At 39.0% G+C, this 18,775-nt stretch overlaps 1 protein-coding gene across 3 annotated transcripts in view; it reads left to right on the top strand.

Annotated features, from left to right (window-relative positions):
• Positions 1–18,775, top strand: part of ABCC9 (ATP binding cassette subfamily C member 9) — an 86,125-nt gene that overhangs the window by 19,887 nt on the left and 47,463 nt on the right. For all 3 annotated transcript variants that reach the window (XM_042795483.1, XM_042795484.1, XM_042795485.1), the window contains 8 exons: positions 613–754; positions 1,124–1,245; positions 2,270–2,436; positions 3,139–3,381; positions 10,211–10,405; positions 13,175–13,339; positions 14,888–15,043; positions 17,797–17,931. In XM_042795483.1, the coding sequence (XP_042651417.1) occupies positions 613–754; positions 1,124–1,245; positions 2,270–2,436; positions 3,139–3,381; positions 10,211–10,405; positions 13,175–13,339; positions 14,888–15,043; positions 17,797–17,931 (1,325 nt within the window). The remainder of the gene's footprint in view (positions 1–612; positions 755–1,123; positions 1,246–2,269; positions 2,437–3,138; positions 3,382–10,210; positions 10,406–13,174; positions 13,340–14,887; positions 15,044–17,796; positions 17,932–18,775) is intronic.

Here is an 18,775-nt window from a genome sequence, read left to right as displayed (position 1 = left end):
AATTTGCTGATCAAATCAGCTGAGTCTTGGTGCTGTGCTGGGAAGTTTTAATGTGCCAGGAATGCACAGGGCAAGGAGGCTGGGCTGTGCCTGAGGAGCAGAGAATGGGAAATCGCCGTTCAGCATCCCCTGAGACAGTGCTCCCAACCGGGTCTGAAAGAGAGATGATAGATGTTACTTGTTTGGAGTAAATGTATCTCTTTGAGGCCTTATTGGGGAACACAATTTTTATATCAGTTGGAAACTTTGCCCACTCTTGTCTGTGACCAAGACAGACATGTGGATGCCATCACTTAAGATCTGGCTGTGCCAGTTGTGCAAATGTGAAGCCCAGCTGTTTCTTCTTTGTTTCGTCTCTGTTCTTGGCCAGGGACCTCTTCTCTTTGATTGCAATTGTCTGTTGTCCCATTTTCTACAGGGTTAGATCGAAATCATGGGGGGGGCTGCATGGCAACTCAGATGCTCCTGGGTCATCTTATTAGTAACAACAGACCCCATCATCCTGTAGGGTTTTTGTGTTCATTGCATACTATTAAGTGTGACCGATGGATTAGAATAGGGAATTGATAACCATGTCACCTACTGGCCTCTTTCATTACTATTATTTCCCAGGCTGGGGAAGCCAAAGCTCCAAAGTCCAGATTCACCACAATACCTGGCTGCATTTCCCTGGACACAACCTGCGGTGGATCCTGACATTCACCCTCCTGTTCGTACACGTGTGCGAAATAGCAGAGGGCATAGTTTCAGATACGTAAGTGACGGTGTTTGGTGGATAGCCAAGCTAATTGCATTCGTTAATGTACAGTGTTAATGTGTGATGGGCTGGCTAGTGAGGCATAAGGATTTTTCCCTAAAAAAAGATCGGGCATCATTTCATCAAATGTCTGGATTTTAATGGGATGGAGGTGAAATGATTGTTCTTAGCACTTTGTTGTTCTCCTCTCAAGCTATAATGGCAAGTAAATATTGACAAAAGTTAAAGCATTCACATGGAAAAAATCTTTTTGTCTCTAGGAAAGTCATATTTGTCCTCTTAAATAGATTAGTAGAACACCTGGGAAGGTAGCAATGGTGAAAAAAAGACACCAAATTCACTAATTTATACCTTATTTATTTTCAGACAAATGAAGTCTCGCCATCTGCATCTCTTTCTACCAGCTATAATGGGATTTGTGGCTGCCACTGTGTCCATAGTCTATTACCATAATATTGAAACATCTAACTTTCCAAAGTTATTGTTGGGTAAGTCTAAATCTGATATTTATATACACTTATAAAACCCAGTAGTTTAGCCAAAGTCAGCTTGCATAAATTGAAGAGGATGGTGAAATATGTGAGAATATTAAAAAAGAGAGGAATAATTGTTTGCTCTTCAAACTAATATTGTAGGAGTTACTGCATCTTTTGTAAGGCATACACTGAAAACTGCTTTTAAAAATTATCACAAAAGGAAAAGCATTGTATACCCATTGTATTTCTAGCATGAGCTTTCAGGTATTTTTTAACACTGCTCATTATTTTGAGGCAAAAACTTGTTTTCATTCAAAAAGGCTATTTTAAAAGTCCAATTTTAATAATAGTGATCTGATCACAAACCATCCTGTGCAGATGGCTGTTGTTTCTCAGCAACCTTTTAGTTGATTCTGAGATTACCCAGTCTGCTGTCTCAGTCTGGAGATGATCAGAAGAATTTGACTAGAGATTGCAGGATAACGTTTCATATAAGTATACTGTCCAAATTACCTATAACTCAACAACCTGAACTTACAACTCAAGAACCACTGAGAGATACAAGCCAGGATGCATGATATTATTAAACTATATGAACTCCTTCTCAAAATGACCATGTTTCCATATGCTCCCCTGGGATGCACCCTGATTTTTCAAAGAGGCATTATGATATTTGTCAAGTTTAAGTGACTTTTACTTCATTTTAATAACAAAGTTCCCCTTCAGCTTACCTTCAGTAGACTTTTGTAATTGTGTGAAGACCCACTATTGTGAATGTCTTTGAAGGGTGATGGCCCAGGAAAGAAAACAGTAACTTGGGAAAAGGAAGTGCAAAGCAAATCTCTTGAACCTCAGTTCCTGTCTCTGGCTGACACTGCGTGTTCCCAGCCTGCAGGCTGGTGATATAGAGGATCACCATACCTGCATTGCACTAAGCCATGGACTATTTCTGTTTGAGAGAGCTAAAACTTCTGCAGCCCTGGTGTAGTTAATTAAAAAAAAAAAAAAAAAAAATGCATGTGAACCTGTTTTACAGCTCTCTTTCTTTACTGGATAATGGCCTTTGTCACCAAAACGATCAAGCTTGTCAGATACTGCCAGGATGGTGTGCCTTTTTCTCAGCTGCGTTTCTGCATCACTGGAATTATGGTCATTCTCTATGGGCTGCTGATGGCTGTGGAGATCAATGTCATTCGAGTTAGGGTATGTGGTTTCTTTAGCAGGATCTGAAAAAATATCACTAATATCTTGGGCATGAAGATGGGTCTTTAGTGCCAGTAACTCTGGCTTGTGTCAAGTTTAGGCCTAAGCTTCTCTTAGTCATAAATGTCTGGTTAATTCTGATGAAATCAGTGGGACCTGGCATCTCTTTAAAATTTATGTCCTTGATGTGTCCCCTGTGCTTGGTATGTATGTGTGCCTGTGTATATGTATACAAGCAGAGGGTGCATACATATTTGTACAGATAGATATACAAGCATATTTGTGCATGTAAGAGTATATATGTGCATGTATGTATTCTACACAGTATATGCTATGTTCATGCAGATAAACTATATATGTAGTGAATGTATGTTAGCATGTGTTCTTACCCATGATAATTTAAAATATAATTCAAACCCAAGAATTCTTTTTTATTGTTCTTCAGATAGAGATGGGTGGTACTGGTAGACTACAAAGCTTTGTCCATATCCCATACTGCTCAATTTCTTGCCAGTTATGCTGTCAAAATGGAAATGTTCCTATTTACATGTAAATTTATATTTTAATTTAATGTATAATTACCTTTAAATGCTTTTAATACTTTTAATTTTTTACTGTAATTGTATTGTGCATAATTTTTACTAAAAATTACAGTTAATAAGATAATTCCTGAGCACATGCTGTCTATTTTCTCCTCTCCAGAGGTATGTTTTTTTCATGAACCCTCAAAAAGTAAAGCCACCAGAGGATCTCCAGGACCTGGGGGTGAGGTTTCTGCAGCCATTTGTCAATTTGCTTTCAAAGGCAACTTACTGGTGGATGAATACTCTTATTATATCTGCTCACAAGAAACCTGTGGACCTGAAGGCGATCGGAAAGCTTCCAATTGCAATGAGAGCACTGACAAATTATGTTTGTCTCAAAGAAGCATATGAAGAACAAAAGGTAGCCAAAGATGTTCATGTCACTGTTTGGCCTTAGAAACTATACTGTCACTATGATTTTTTTCTGCTTCTATAAAATCCTAGTTTTAGGAATTTTTAACTTAGGACTGTTTGTTCCAAGGTGAAACATGGTTTACGAAGTTCCAATCCATGGTTACTGTTTGGTTTTAAGTGAGTTTACAGCAGAGGAGAGTTCCTAGATTGAGAGCAACTGGAAACTAAAACGGTAACAGACTGATCACTTGCTAGATTTAATTTTAAAAGTGGAAGCTTTGTTTAAATCTTAGCTACTTATGACAGCATCTTAAATTAGAAGACATGCTGTCCATAGTTTCATCTGGAAACACTCATCTTCACTTTTTTTCTCCAGACAGAGAAATAGCCAAAAACACACATGAAGAATAGCCAAAACACTGGTGTGTCAACAGCGTTTTAGTCACCAATCCAAAACATCACCATAGGGGCTGCTATGAAGAAAATTAACTCCATCCCAACCAAACACAGTACAAAAACTATGGTTGGGCAAACTCACTGGGTAGGGCAGAAGTTTCCAGAGAAACTTCTGGATGCATTTAGGCAAAACTGTGATGTTTCATTTGTGCTTAAAGCTGGTGATTTCTGCCAAAAACCCAAGATTTTGTTTTGCAGAAAGGAGGAAGGATTTTGGAGCCTGCCTCCCTGATTTGTACATACATATCAATTCTCAAGCATAAACAGAGATAATACGGGCATTCAGAGGCCACTTTGGAAAATGTAGCACGTAGGATAAAAATACATAAATCCCGTTCCTGCAGACATCAGATAAATGTGTTTCCACACAATGTATGGTTTAGAACTGCAGTGCAAAGGGAAGCTGGGAGGAGCAGCTCTCTGCTCCCATCAACTGATGGAGCTGCAGGCTCCTTTCTGGGCTTTCTGAAATGAAACTGTAATCAGAACAATTGTTGCTATTTTAATAGATTTAGGTTGTTTCTCTTTCCTTTTGTAATCAGTGCTTACAGAGACTAGAGACCAAGAGCCTTCTGCTTTAAGCAGAAAACTACAGAGTCATTGGAACTGAGGTTTTCACACCAAAGGGAAAATGCAGCCCTCAGGCCAACCCCTTAAAGAAGCATTTGATGCCTAAATCCTACTTAAAGAGACCAGAGAGTCTTAGGCATCAACATGCCCTGAAGATCTGAGTCTCTGTGCCATTCTTAATGACAGGCATAATGTCTGAGTGCAAACATTTGTCTGTAGCTCATTTACATCTGCAGATACTGTGTGCCTGCACAAATATGTGGTTCAGATGCCAAAAGGCAAGTTAAATGTGCTATTGATCATGTGCATGAATGCAAATATTCAGCGTGTAGCTTCCCTTGGCGTGTGTCATGCATGTATGAAGACTTGCATAAATGTACCCATACAGTTACTTGCGCCTACATTTATAAAGCTGACTTACATCAAAATGTTTGGTTTCTGTAATTGTTTAAATTCTTGAGATTACCACAGCCTCTAGCACATTTGTGCTAATTTTCAAAAACAGGCTGTAACCCTAAAGTAAACTGATACTTCATAGATAAAGTTAAAGTAAACCAAAGGACTAAAACCAATCCAAAGAGCCAGGCAGTGGAACTTGCTGCAGTTCACTCCCGTGGAGAAATGTGTTGGTTTGTGCATGGTTGGGTCAGAAAACAGCCACGGAATTAGGAAAAATCTTCGGGTTGAACCATGGTCTGCAGTTTGGAGGAGATGATATGTCACTGTCTCTGCTGCCAGGGTATATTTTAAACTAATCTTCCACAGCCAGCGAGGGGAGCCCCCCAGCATCCTCTGGATTAAGTGGAGTTACCCCTGCCTGTGCCTGAAGATAGCTGATCTCAGCAGTGCTCCATGGCCCTGCAGAAAAAAGGCTTCTGTTCCTTTCCAAACCCTTCTTATTATGCCTGATGAAAGATGCTGAATACATCCATGAATATTCTGTATTGTAAAATGCCCTTGAGATAGCTCACATGATGTTGCTTTGCTGTCCCTTCTGCATGCTATGAGAATTGAAAGCAGCTGAGTTTCCCTACCAAATAATATCATGAGGGAAATGAGTCAGTTTAAATTTTGATTACTGTTTTCTCAAAATCATCATTTTCCAAACCTGTGTCCCAAGCATACAGGAGTGTAATGTAGTGGGTCTCAGACTAACTTTTTATGGTTGCTATATTCTGCTAAAATAGGATATTGCCACTTGCATAACCATGAAGTCTGTGAACACTGGCTTCAACCTTTTCTTGTTTTCTTTGATGTCAGTGGACGACTCCTGAAAACTGTATTCAACCATTTAGACAGAATTCTTCTGGCTCCTACCATATGAAGTTTTGCCCACTGACACCAAACTTAAGCTAACATTTCTCAGTGACAAATCTGAACTCACTATTAATTTCTATGTTTTTTTACATTTTTAATTTTTCATCAAGCAGTTCTTAGCATTATAAATACATTCACTACTCAAGATTCTTTAGTTATAAGTAATTTTTTCAAAGCATCGAGTAATTTAATTTTAATATCACTTTCATGCTAACTGGTATTTTATAGAATTTTAAGGCCAGCTATCAGTAATTTTATTATAATATTAAGTAATATAAAACAACAAAATACAAGGCTAAATAACTGGTGATTGACATTCTAATTAGCTATTAGTCTGGTAGTTGCTACTGCAAAAGGCATTCCAACTCTTACAGTAAGATATAGGTCATTTGTTACTGGTTTTATAGATTGTGTTTGGCAACATAGCATAACACAGCCTATCATAAGAAAACAATATCATGTGTTCTTTCAAACTAGAAGATATATAAAGCTACAGGTAAAACAAGCTCTTTTGATAATTAAGCTTACTTAAATATGCTGTTTGAGGATTTTTCCTAAACAAAAGTATTGCCAAAAACCACATGCAATGGGCTTTCCTTATCTCATGCCAATTGTGTCCTGGGCTGCATCAAGAGCAGTGTGGCCAGCAGGTCGAGGGAGGGGATTCTCCCCCTCTACTCCACTCTTGTGAGACCCCACCTGCAGTGCTGTGCCCAGCTCTGGGGCTCCCAGTATAAGAAGGACATGGACCTGCTCGAGCGGGGCCAGAGGAGGCCACGAAGATGGTCAGGGGGCTGGAGCAGCTCCCTTGTGAGGACAGGCTGAGAGAGTTGGGGTTGTTCAGCCTGGAGAAGAGAAGGCTCTGGGGAGACCTTATAGTGGCCTTTCAGTGCTTAAAGGGGGCTACAGGAAAGATGAGGAGGGACTCTGTCCAGGGGTGTAGTGATAGGATGAGGGGCAACGCTTTTAAACTGAAAGAGGGTAGATTTAGATTAGATATAAAGAAGAAATTCTTTACCGTGAGGGCGGTGAGACACTGGCCCAGGGTGCCCAGAGAAGCTGTGGCTGCCCCCTCCCTGGAAGGGTTCAAGGCCAGGTTGGACAGGGCTTTTGGCAACCTGGTCTAGTGGAAGGTGTCCCTGCCCATGGCAGGGAGGGTTGGAACTAGATGGTCTTTAAGGTCCCTTCCAACTCAAACCATTCTGTGATTCTATGATTCATTATTTTCTGCCATCACTAAATATTCTGAAAGATGGACACATTATACTTTCTTGGTTTTTTTCTGGTCAGTCTCCTATAGAAACAGAAATACCTCATCTTACAACATTTTTATCATACCTTTGTCAGAAACCTGGAGAAAGTCAAACTGGATAGGAAGGTTGCGTCTGCAGAATAAGCAGCAATGCACATCATACACATAGGTTTAGACTCATGACTTTAAATTCATATATTTACTTTAACACACATGCACAGTTTCTACTATATTAATGGATGTTTTGGCTGAAGATAAAGGATTCTTTAATAAGATTAAGAATATAAAGAAGTTCTTAATAATATGCAATTAAACTCTCACAGACGAATTTTTGGTCCAAGGTATTATATGTGGCTAGTACTTGCCACATAATCTCCAGCCCACTCCCCCCCCTAAAATAATTGGTCCTGTTTCTGCTGTTGCTTGGCTTTTGTTTTGGTTTCTATACAAGTGGTTTAGATCTTTCAAACCACATGCTAATGCATCATACATCACACATCCCAAGGTAGGTTTAACACATTGATATTACACTTGGTTTACACCATCAACCAAAATCCCAGTTAGTTTGCTCTGATAGTCAATAGAAAGTTTAAATTTTGGGATGATTTAATAGAAAATGAAATTTTTATAGTCAAGGACCATCAGAATTTCCTATGCCTGCTATTCATGTGGATCTTAGCTGTTATGGCAAAAAGAGGAGGAAAGAAAGTGTGTTACATAGATAGAAATCACAGAGTGTTGCCTTTCAGCATCAGACTGACACTGTCAGCTCCAGCACTAAGGAAACAGTCAGATTTCCATATTTACTGAGGTCCTTACAGGTGGCTTGATTTACCAGCAAGTTCTGTCTCACTGCCTTTATTTCAACTGTTGAGTGCCCAATGTAGAGAGAATTACAGTCATTTAAAAAGGAGGTGACAAAGACAAAAGAGTCTAAGCAAGTGCCACAGGTGAGAACAGCAGTCCAGCCCAGTCATTCACGCAACAAAAGCTACCAAGCATACCAACAAAAATAATCAAATTTAAACAAACACCAAGATGCGTAGTTGTGTAAACTGATTAAGTTCACATTTGTGTTGCTGCAAGTCTTCCCTGTCTTTAGTACAGCTCCACCCCTTTTCTGTAACTGGATCATTTCTAACATTATGTTTTAAGATTCTTTTTCTCACCTTCCAAAAGGGAAATATGTCCTTTCAGCCTCCTGTGCCCAAGAGGAGTTCTTGGCTTCAGGTGGCTTCCCAAGCCACAGTGGCTTGAAGGGACTAGGAAACTGCAGAGAATAATCATCATGGTAGTAACGTTTTTCTGATGCAGAAAAACCCAGACAGAGCTTTTTATTTGATTCTTATGATATTGGCCAAACTTTCAACTGTGGATTTACTGAAACTTGTCAGTGGTTGTCAGAGAGCTATAATGAGTGGTGATTGACAGATTATCCTTCAGCACCTAAATAAAGGATAGGGTTCACATGTACAACATACTATAATGCAAGCCTGTAACACTAGAACTCAAGAATTATTCTAGAATAGAGTGTAAGATTAGAAAAAAAATCCACTTTTCTTTCTCCTCTCTTCCCATTAGATGCTTTAGCTAATTTGAAGTCCTGATTAAAAAGGAAGAAACAGCACTAGAGATTATTAGATAGTTCAATTTATTTTGTATTTTTTTCAATGAAAAGCAAATAGATTTCAAGTAGCGATGACAATTATGTGAATTTTATGGTAGTAGTGAAAATGGCTGTTGAAATATCAAAATCTTTTTAAAGAAATAAAAATTTAACATTGCCATTTACCAAATTTACCATTAAATGCTCAGAATTATGTGCAATTTTTTTTCCGAAAGGAAGCAGATGTGCTTTCCTTATAAGTTAGCTTAGCTTCTATCAAACTATTAAAGTGCAGATCATTTATTTGAGGAGGATGACAACACCCCCTGTAGTGCAATCTAGCTCAAAACCAACTAGGCAACAAATTCAGAGCTTTTTGTCTGGGAAACTCACGTGAGACCCTTGTGCTCTTTCCCTCATCAGAAGAAGCAGCTTCATTCTTACCACTTTCTGAAATGTTAGCTCTAATTTTGCCCCACGCTGTTTATTTCTCTGTACTAAGATTCTTGGCATTGGGTATGACCAGCCTGGCCTAATCTCTAGAAGCCAGTAAGCAGCTATCAGGCCCTCCTGTACACTTGTATATTTTTGGCACCATGCACATGTTCTATCTCACTGTTGAAGTAGCATAAAAGGAAAAACAAAGAAAAGAGGAAAAAAAGATGAGGCAGCCAGGCAGGGTACAGGCTTTTCTTTGGTTAATTTGCTGGGGGCAGGGAGTTGTTATTACTGGATATACTTAAAATGTCTCTGTGAACACTCAAGAGGGCTTGGCTTGGGTTATAACTTGCAGGCATCCACGCTACTTGAAAAATGACAGATGCTTTTTTAAAGTGTCAAAAGCTGCTCTCTGAAGCACAAGGAAGCACCAAGCAGACCTTGGATCTGTTAAGTAAAACCCTTTCTTCTTTAGATTGAAAGGACCTCAGGAATATCAGAACTCCTCTGACTAGATAAAGAGATATCTGCCAGTTGGTGTTCTAGGGCAAGAGCTGTGATACTTCAGGGAACTGAAGGCTAGAAAACACCCTTAGTTGATTTAATCTTACCTCCCAACAAAGTCTGTTATTTTAATCTTTTTGAGCACAGTAATTAGTGATCAGCTGAAGTGTGTCTTCTTGGAAGGAATCCAGGAGATAGAAAAAAATCCAGATAAATTAAATTAATCTATATTCTTGTAGATGTCTGTCTGTGTTTTTTCCATCAATCCCTTTCTCACATCAGAAGCTTTTACTGGATCAAGTGGTTTCACAGCTACTGTGAAGGTCAAGATTAGCCATATGAGCAAGGGCTTGAAAGGTCAGACCTTGTCCTGAGTGCATATGGAACAAGGAACAATGGCTATGTGCCAGTACGATTAATCTGTATTTGCATTCCTGTGTTCACAGGTTCAGAAAAGTGTTAGAATTTAGAGGTGAGGAACTACAGTTACCAAGGGGAGGCAGAATTTGAATTTGCTGTGAAGAATATATGAAATCTGTTGATATCTACAGCATGTTTGCCACCTTATCTACTCCAAAACACCCTTCAGGAGCCATTTGGACATCCAGACAGGAATGAGATAGAACTTGCTGTATACAGCCAGGGAGGCCTCTTCCTGGTGCACTGACTGATACCTGTTTCTCTGTTTTCCAGAAAAAGGTAGCAGACCAGCCCAATCGGAGTCCCTCTATATGGTTAGCCATGTATAGTGCTTTTGGACGACCAATTCTTCTCAGCAGCACATTCCGTTACTTGGCTGATTTGCTGGGTTTTGCTGGGCCATTGTGCATTTCTGGCATTGTTCAGGGCTTCCAGAATACAACCAATAATACAAATACAACAGAAAAGGTAACCTGAAAACACGGATTGAAAGACTGCTTTTAATACATTTGGCTGCATGCTTTTATATGTCTATGATCATTATTGTATTATTTCATTATTTCTTTCAAACAAATTGAGTAACTTTTTCTGAGAAACAGTCAAGTTATAAACCTGAGTAGTGGAAGTCTTTGGTATGAATACAGCACAGGTAGCACAGGCTTCACCCACTTGCCCAGCTATCTGCCTTGTGGTGGAGTCATCCCTGCAGTTTTGGGGAAAAGGAACAGCTTTTCTGCTCCTCTTCAACTGTGCCTCCTTGTTTCAGGCAGGACACCCACTGGTGGTGACTCAGTGGTGCATCAGGCAAGGATGAGTCTGGGAATTTTGCTTAATATCTGTCCATCTGTCCTTTTGTAGTTCATTGACAGGTTTGAGCTCTCTGAAACCTGTTTTCCACTGGGAAGCTGAGAGTAGTCACTCCCTGTTTGTGACTGATGATGCTGCTTGCTGCTGTGATGAAATGCACTGGTGCACGTGAAAAGTTGAAAAGCATCCACTTTATTCAGTGGCATTCTTGATACTAGAGATGCACAAAAGATGCTAGTTCACAGCTCATTTCATGTTTCACCGAGACTGAATTTTTCGAGATCTCCTCTAAGCACTGAGCAAGCATCTGATACAGAACATTTTCTATCATAAGAAAAAATAATTGATTAGTAACTAGTGAAAAGATATAGGTAAAATTATTTTACTATCTGACAGCAGAGAAGACATGATGAAGAAATTTTCCTCTGTTTGCCTTCTGATACAGAAACATCTCCATACACTTTAAGCGGCGAGTGTTTTGTATTTGAATGAGCAGATAGGTATGTAATGGAATAACATTTTCCCTTCCAGATAAAGCATTTGACTATCATCACTACCCAAATATGTTCTTCTTGGCTGCTCACTCCTGGCATTCATTTTCTTGACGGATGGTCTGAATTTGGCTTTAGACTCTCATTCAGTCATTGCATTGAAGAATGAGACTTTAATTGTGCAGCTTATCAGATAAACGTCTTCATCATCCTTGAACCTCCACATGTTGGATTTGAGCCAGAGAGTTAAAAGGCAAAGTGCATATTTTGCCTCAGAAATGTGGGGTTATTTGCATGTTGAACAAATAAGGTATTTTATCTTGAAAATTATAATTACTGGATCTCAAATTTAGAAATCAGTACCTTGTGTGCTTTATTTATCTTCTGTACACTTCAGTGTAGTGGTTTTAGTTGTGAGGTTTTTTAATTTTTAATTGACACTGGCTAAAGGGAAGATTAAAATCTTTGGAGAACTTGAAACCACTCCAAGACCCTGGCTTGGTGACAGTCACTATTTCTCTTGGATACATTTCAGAATACATTTGCCTTTGATTTATGGATTTTGATAAACTTTCTCTTGGTTGTTCTTGCTATTATATGTTTCTCCTTTAAATTCTCTTTAGTTTCAATTAATGTGAATTAACTGAATGTTATGCTTATTTGCTCTTAATTCCTGAGAACTCTATGTACATTGATAAAGGTATCTACTAATGTTATTTTATTATTGATATCCTCACTATGTAAACATGGGGAAGTTAGATGCAGCAGAACGTTAAGAGTTTTCAAATACATTTATCCGACCAGTCATGCACTTAAGGAACCCTCATTTCAAGGAGTCTTGGGTTGGTAGAGCCACTTAGTCCTATTATTTCAATGGGATTTAGGTGTCTTACAGACACTGGACATTTTGAAAACACTGTTGGGTGCTTATGCACACCTTCTGAGTGTCAGCAGCCTGTGGCAGAGGGAGGAGTGTGTGGTGTAGAGAGGCTGGGGATCCCTGCAGCGAGGTGAGCTGGGCTGCTCGGAGCCCCTCTCTGATGCCTGCAGTCTCATGACAGATGACAGTAATCCAGAGTGATGAAGGAATCTTAAGAGCCTAGATACATGGCTTACTTTCCAGTATTTCCCAAACCTTTCACCTCAGTAACAGGTTGGGTATTTCAGTAGAAAAGGCTTTTTCCTTTTTTTTTTTTTTTTTTTTTTTTTTGTTTTGTTTTGTTTTGGTTTTTTGTTGTTGTTTTGTAAGAATTTCAGTACATCCTGCTTCCAGCTGGATTGGAAATACCAAGGGAATAGCCTTTCTTGCAGTATTTTGGTACATTTGTTTCCTTTTTTGCCTGAAACAGAGCAGCACAGTGAACATAAAAACTAGAAAATAAAAAGAAATAAAGTGATTTCAACAAGATATTTCCCCCCACCTGCTGAGGCATTTAAACCTTGTTTTGTGTGGAATATGGGCATATATATTCTTATTTTATTCAGAATTTACAGGTATCCTAGACTATATTGTTTCCATAATATGCAAATGCAATGTAAGTAACTAATCCCATATAATAAAAGATATTTTCTTGCAGCTTTGTGGTGCAGGTTGAATGAGCTTTATTTTCTACTGGGTAGCATTCCTATTCTACAAATCATCAGAATTCAATGGAGAAACTAAAGATAAGGCAGACATGGTGATCTCATTGTCCCTTTCCTGCTAAAAACAATTCATTTTTTAAGATCCTAAGTCTTTGGAGCATGAGAGGAGTATTTAATTTGTATCCAAAAGGTTTTGATACATAGAACAGGGAGAAATCAAATTTCTATAACTTTCCCTTAATATCATCAGTATTTTTTATTCTAATGCAATGACTGAATTTCCTTGTTTCCAATGTCTCAAGAATATCCACAGTCCTTCTTATGCCACTTTCATAATTTTTTCCTTTCTTTTCAGGTGAAGGACCCATCAAATTCATATCTTTCCTCAGAGGAATTCCTCAGGAATGTTTATGTTTTGGCAGTTCTTCTCTTCTTGGCCCTTATCTTGCAGAGGACGTTCCTGCAGGCATCCTACTATGTGACTACAGAAACTGGCATCAACCTACGAGGTGCTTTACTGGTGAGCAAAGATGTTCCCATGATCTGCCAAGAAATTCACTAATAAGAACTCCAGCTTTGTACTTTCATTTGTCTCATTCTTTATCTGAAGACTCAGTTAACAACTGTTTGAGAGAAGATATGCACTGTATTTTCATACAGAAAACCGGAAAAAGTAGTATCACTGACACAGCCAAACTGAGGGCAGCAATTCCTTTTGCTAAAAACTAAACTCATCATACTAGCGTGTAGGAGTTTGACATTCACTCTCTGCATGTAAGAACATATCTCTGCAGATGATGTTAGGTATATGAAGATAAGCAGTGTCATTTTGGCTCTGCATCCGCTTTATTCATTTGTTTATGAGGTTACTTCTGCTGACTGTGAAAAGAGTCATCTGCAGCGTATCTTTGGCCGGGCTGTGTTTTATGGGGACATTGTTCCTGTATAGTAAGTGGTGATTCTGAATATTTATGCCCTTTTGCACAGAGCCCTGTGGGATGGGACAGGAGTGATTAATCTCCAAAACTCTGCCTCTAAAACTGGCATCCATTAACCCCCTGTGAAAATGGTGTTTATGAAATGGAGCCAGAAGCTCCAGCTCAGCACGTGGGTGGGTTGTAGCAGGGATCTACCAAACTCCATGGATGGCAGTAGCACTGTATGCAAAACAGAGGCTGGAACTGATGTTTTGCCAAGTGTAACTAACCACAGAAATATCATCTCATCGTGGAAGCTCCTGGGTTTTGTGCGCACTGTGATTGATGTAGCTGTTTCAAACATTTTCTGCCTTCTCCCAGGATAGATGGTACAGACTTGGTGAAGAAAGAGTACCTGGTTATCTCCTTGTGCTTTTCTGACTCCCACTTGCCAAAATGGGGACTCCCAGGACCATATGCAGCTGATGTAATTCACCATGGTCTGTAGGCATTTCTGATTAATTCTACAAGATCTACCTTGCTCATGAACAAAACAGAGCAAAGAGCTCAAATTATATTAAAAAATTCCTTGAAGCTGCAGTGTTTGATATTTGGCCATAACTGTGAACTGAGCTCAGAATATTTGTCTTTAAAAATCTGGTAGATATAAACCCTGATTAACTTTAAACCCTGCTAAGATCGTACAAATTTTATGGAAATTGATGGCCAGGTAAAGGAGATAAACCCAAAGGAATACACACCCACCCTGATAAAAAATTCAGAGGATGAGTTTAACTATCTTACCAGAAACAAAGATCTCTTTGACAGACAATGTTACAGAAAAGCAGGCTTACAAATGTTTGTTAAAAAAAGGTCTTTGCTCAGTCTCCTAAATTTTGATGTTTTGTTGTCATTTTGTCCTGTTTTAGGTCTGCATTAAACAGCAAAACTTTTAAGAGGAATTGGAGTTTTTCTAAGTCAGTTCTCTCTCTTGTGCTTTCTCTCACTCTGTCTCCATCTCTCTCAGGTGAGAGACTGGGAGAAGGACTGTCTTAGGTAAAGACTGATACCACAGTTTGAATCATCCTGCTGCTCCTGCTGTTTTATATTTATATCATTTTCATATATTCCATTGTATTCCTTTCCCACAGGCAATGATATATAATAAGATCCTGAGGCTTTCTACATCCAACTTGTCCATGGGAGAGATGACACTGGGACAAATCAATAATTTGGTTGCCATAGAAACAAATCAATTAATGTGGTTCTTGTTCCTGTGTCCCAATCTGTGGGCAATGCCTGTTCAGGTAAAGCATCAAAGTAAAGGCCTGATTTCAGAGATCCTCCAACCTGGTTGAAAAGAGTACATGTCTGTGAGACTACTACAGAGTCCAGAGGGGAACCTGGGCTTGACACTCATTTGCCAGGAAGACTAACAAGCAGAAACATGGCCCATCATCTCCTGCAAGGGCTGGGAAGCTGTCTCTGCAGTAGAAGGTTTTTCTGAGCAGGATTTCCATGTCATGGATGTGGTCTATGACTTTAAAAATGATGACCTGACATCCTTTCTCTGCTCATATTTTTTCCACTAGTGACACAAGCACTGTGTCACATGGCAGTGGCACAGGCATCTGGCCAGTGCTAAGTATTGTATTTGCAGTGTCCACTTGTAACTGCGCTTTGTGACAGGAGCAAAAAGCAATTGAATCCTGCTTAGTGACTGACAGCAGCACTGACATTGTGCTGCACAAAATGCTCAGAGGAGCTCTCATCTAAACAAGCTTAGCCACTGTAAACATCTGGTACTTAACAAGGCTGGGAAAGATCTGTAGGCAGGTCTGTAGGAACAAAAGGTAAAAATTATTAGCCTGAAAGAATTCTTTAAAAGTGCTAAATGACTTAATGACCTAAGCCATGCTGATTTTCCATGAAGCTGGACTCCTGTAGCACCTTCAGAATTTTAGCTTGTTGTGAAATGGGCACGGTCCTTAACTATAGGTGATCCTGCTGACATTAAACATGTTTAAAAAGGGATGAAACCCACTCTAATAGTGGATCTGTTCTGCTGAAATTCCTGGAACTATATCAGTAATCTATTCTAAGAGTCAGCATTATTGTTACTACTAATGGATCAGGTAGGCTTTAGAGAGTCATAAAATAATTTATGTAGAAAAAGACAAAATTTTACATGGCAACAGAAATCAGAAATAATACAGAGGTTTTAATTTTAAGTCACTGTTTCACATCCAGGTTTATTTTGGAAGTGCTATTGTTAATACTTTGAATGTTATTAAATGAACAGGTGGTCTGATTGTTGTGGCTAGTGAATAATTATACGTAGCCTAAATTCATCACTCATTTGTCTCTGATAAAGTCTCTGTCCCAGCCACTATAGAAATGTAATGACTTTCCTCACCACAACTGCAAAAGCCCGGTTTAAGGAAACTTGTGATGATCTTGCTGGTTCCTGTAGTTCACCTTCAGGCAATCAGGGGACAGGGAATGCAGGGCTAGCTTGACCATATCTTTGGCTGGGAATGAGCATAGTATCACCCATGAATTTGCACTTGATGGGTGCACTTTGTGAGTGAGCATCTGTGGACAAGCCTAAATAGGGTGCCTTCTGCTCTGAAGGTCTTAATCATAGTGACTACCTTATACCTCTGCTCCAACAATAAAAATGAAAAGGGAACACTTACTATTTCCTTCTCAAAATATAATTTGCAGCTGATATCAATGACACTGATTTTGTGGTAATATGTCTTTCTGCCTGATAAGCTCAATTGGCTTGGTTTTTGGAAAAAAGAGGGAAGAAACTAACCCTTGGTAGCTATGAGCTGGATTGTAACTATACCACTCTGTAAAAGGTGATAGGACTGTCCTGTCTTGCCTAATGCAATGGAATTGAACTTCAGGGGATGTGCCAAGAAAGCGCAATTGTCAAAGTTGCCCCCTCCTTGAGCAGAACAGCTGGTAGCAGATACTGAACTAATATCTATCCAGTGTGATCAAATGTCGGCATACCCTGCTGCAGATTGGGGTGAATCTTAGAAAGTATATTGTGTATCCACCAGTTATGGCCTGTTATCACAGGCAAAAGTTCATTGCAGGATCGGCCCCCAGTAAGGTCTTCAGTTTACGACAAGTACAAATTGCTACCTGTAACGTTGTATTATTCTGCTAAGAAAATGTCATCTAGGTATGCTGATTTACATTACAGAAGCCTGAAAATCTAAATAATGCTTTCAAAATGTTGAACTCCACTGATTCTTATTGCTGATATTGTATAATAAGAAAGCAGATTTAAAGACAGAACTGACTTGTCTAAGAGATAACAAAAATACAAAGTTCTGTATGGCCTGTTATCACTGTGGACATCTCTACACCACAAAGTGGAGCTTTTAATAAAAATACTTAAGTAGTAGAGCTTGTATTAACTCAGGAACCAGAATCCCAGTAGTTGCATCAGAGCTGTTCCCTAGTAAACCTCTGTAGGAAGTGTTCCCAAACTCTTAGTAGGGCTGAAGTAGCGTCTTGGTATTTTCCTACAGAGCTACATGGTATTGATGCACCAGCTCAGGTTTGTGTCACTCCCAACACATCTCCTTCATGCTTCAGTGCCTTAGACGTGCCTCTGTCTGCAGTTGCAAGAGGACCACTACAACAGAATACAACTGTGATTCATCACAGTTCTAAGACCTTTGAATACTTCCTGAGTGGTGTGAGGAGCTCTAGTGTAAATAAGACTTGAGAGCACTGATTCTGTAAAATGCATTGGGGCAGGCACTATCATTTTAGTGCTCCTTTAGTTCTGTGGAAACCACATCTGGAATTAGGACTACCAGGCAGCAACACAAACTATCCAGTTAACATAAAAAATAAAGGCTCTGGGTTAATTTCCCATACTTTCCAAACATGACCTTCTGAAGCATGGGCTCAGCTGGTTCCTGTGAACCACTCAATTGTTTATTGCAACAACAAATATTATTTTCTTGCTATCATTCTGGCATACTGAAATCTACTTTCTTTTTTTTTCTATGTTGCTTTTTTTCCTTCATAGATAATAATGGGTGTGATCCTACTCTATAATTTACTTGGAGTGAGTGCCTTGGTTGGTGCTGCTGTCATTGTACTATTAGCTCCAATACAGTACTTCATAGCTACAAAGTTGGCTGAGGCTCAGAAGAGCACTCTCGTAAGTAAATTATTTCAGTGATATTTGTGACCCAGAAATGAGAACGGGTTCTGGATTCTGTTCCTGTTATTAGTGAACATTCATTGCAGAGGTTTTCGGCAAACTTTCCCTTAATTCCGTCGTCACTCCCTTTCTGTTTTTCTGTGGTTCAGTACCTTTTCCTTCCTAACATTTGTCAGAAAAGAATCTGAAAAAAGTATGTAGGCCTTAATCTGCCTTCTCTGTAGAGAGTATATTTCATCCAACTAGCACAGTTTCACCTGAACTCAATTCCATGAAAAGGTTTTATTCTTACATTAAGACATTGTACGTATTTCACGGGATGTCAGCAAACACTACAAATGACTGATAAATTATAGGAGGACAGTATTAAAGAATGTGTACAACCCCCCTCTGAAATGGTTAAAGACTTTATGCTCTCACCCCTAGATTTGGTATTCTCTAAAAATCAGCTGGCATTGATGGATTAATATCTATTGTACTTTCTTCAGTGCTGTAAGTTTATTTTGCTGTCTAATTTAGTTCACTGATTAGAAATGTTTTCTGATACTTTGTCTAATTTTTAACTTTATTCTTGTGACCCTTGAACTTCTTTAATCAACCTTTGATGTTTGTGTTGTCAAATATTTAAAGATCATTGTTATCTTAATATTCAGTAGGCATATTATACATTCATGGATCTAATCTTCAACACACTTCAATCCTATTGAGTTATGCTAGTTTATACCACCAGAGGATTTATCTTTGCATAATTTCATGAATAATCTAAATCTTTATTTTTGCTCTTTTCTGAGTTCCTCTGACTCATAACATCTTTTGGATTATGATTTTACTAAAATTTATG

Source organism: Tyto alba, unplaced genomic scaffold (genome assembly GCF_018691265.1).
Source record: "Tyto alba isolate M040663 unplaced genomic scaffold, T.alba_DEE_v4.0 Super-Scaffold_21, whole genome shotgun sequence".
In the NCBI taxonomy this organism is placed as follows: domain Eukaryota; kingdom Metazoa; phylum Chordata; class Aves; order Strigiformes; family Tytonidae; genus Tyto; species Tyto alba.
The sequence above is the reverse complement of the archived record's forward strand: the minus strand, read 5'-3'. Positions and strand labels throughout refer to the sequence as shown.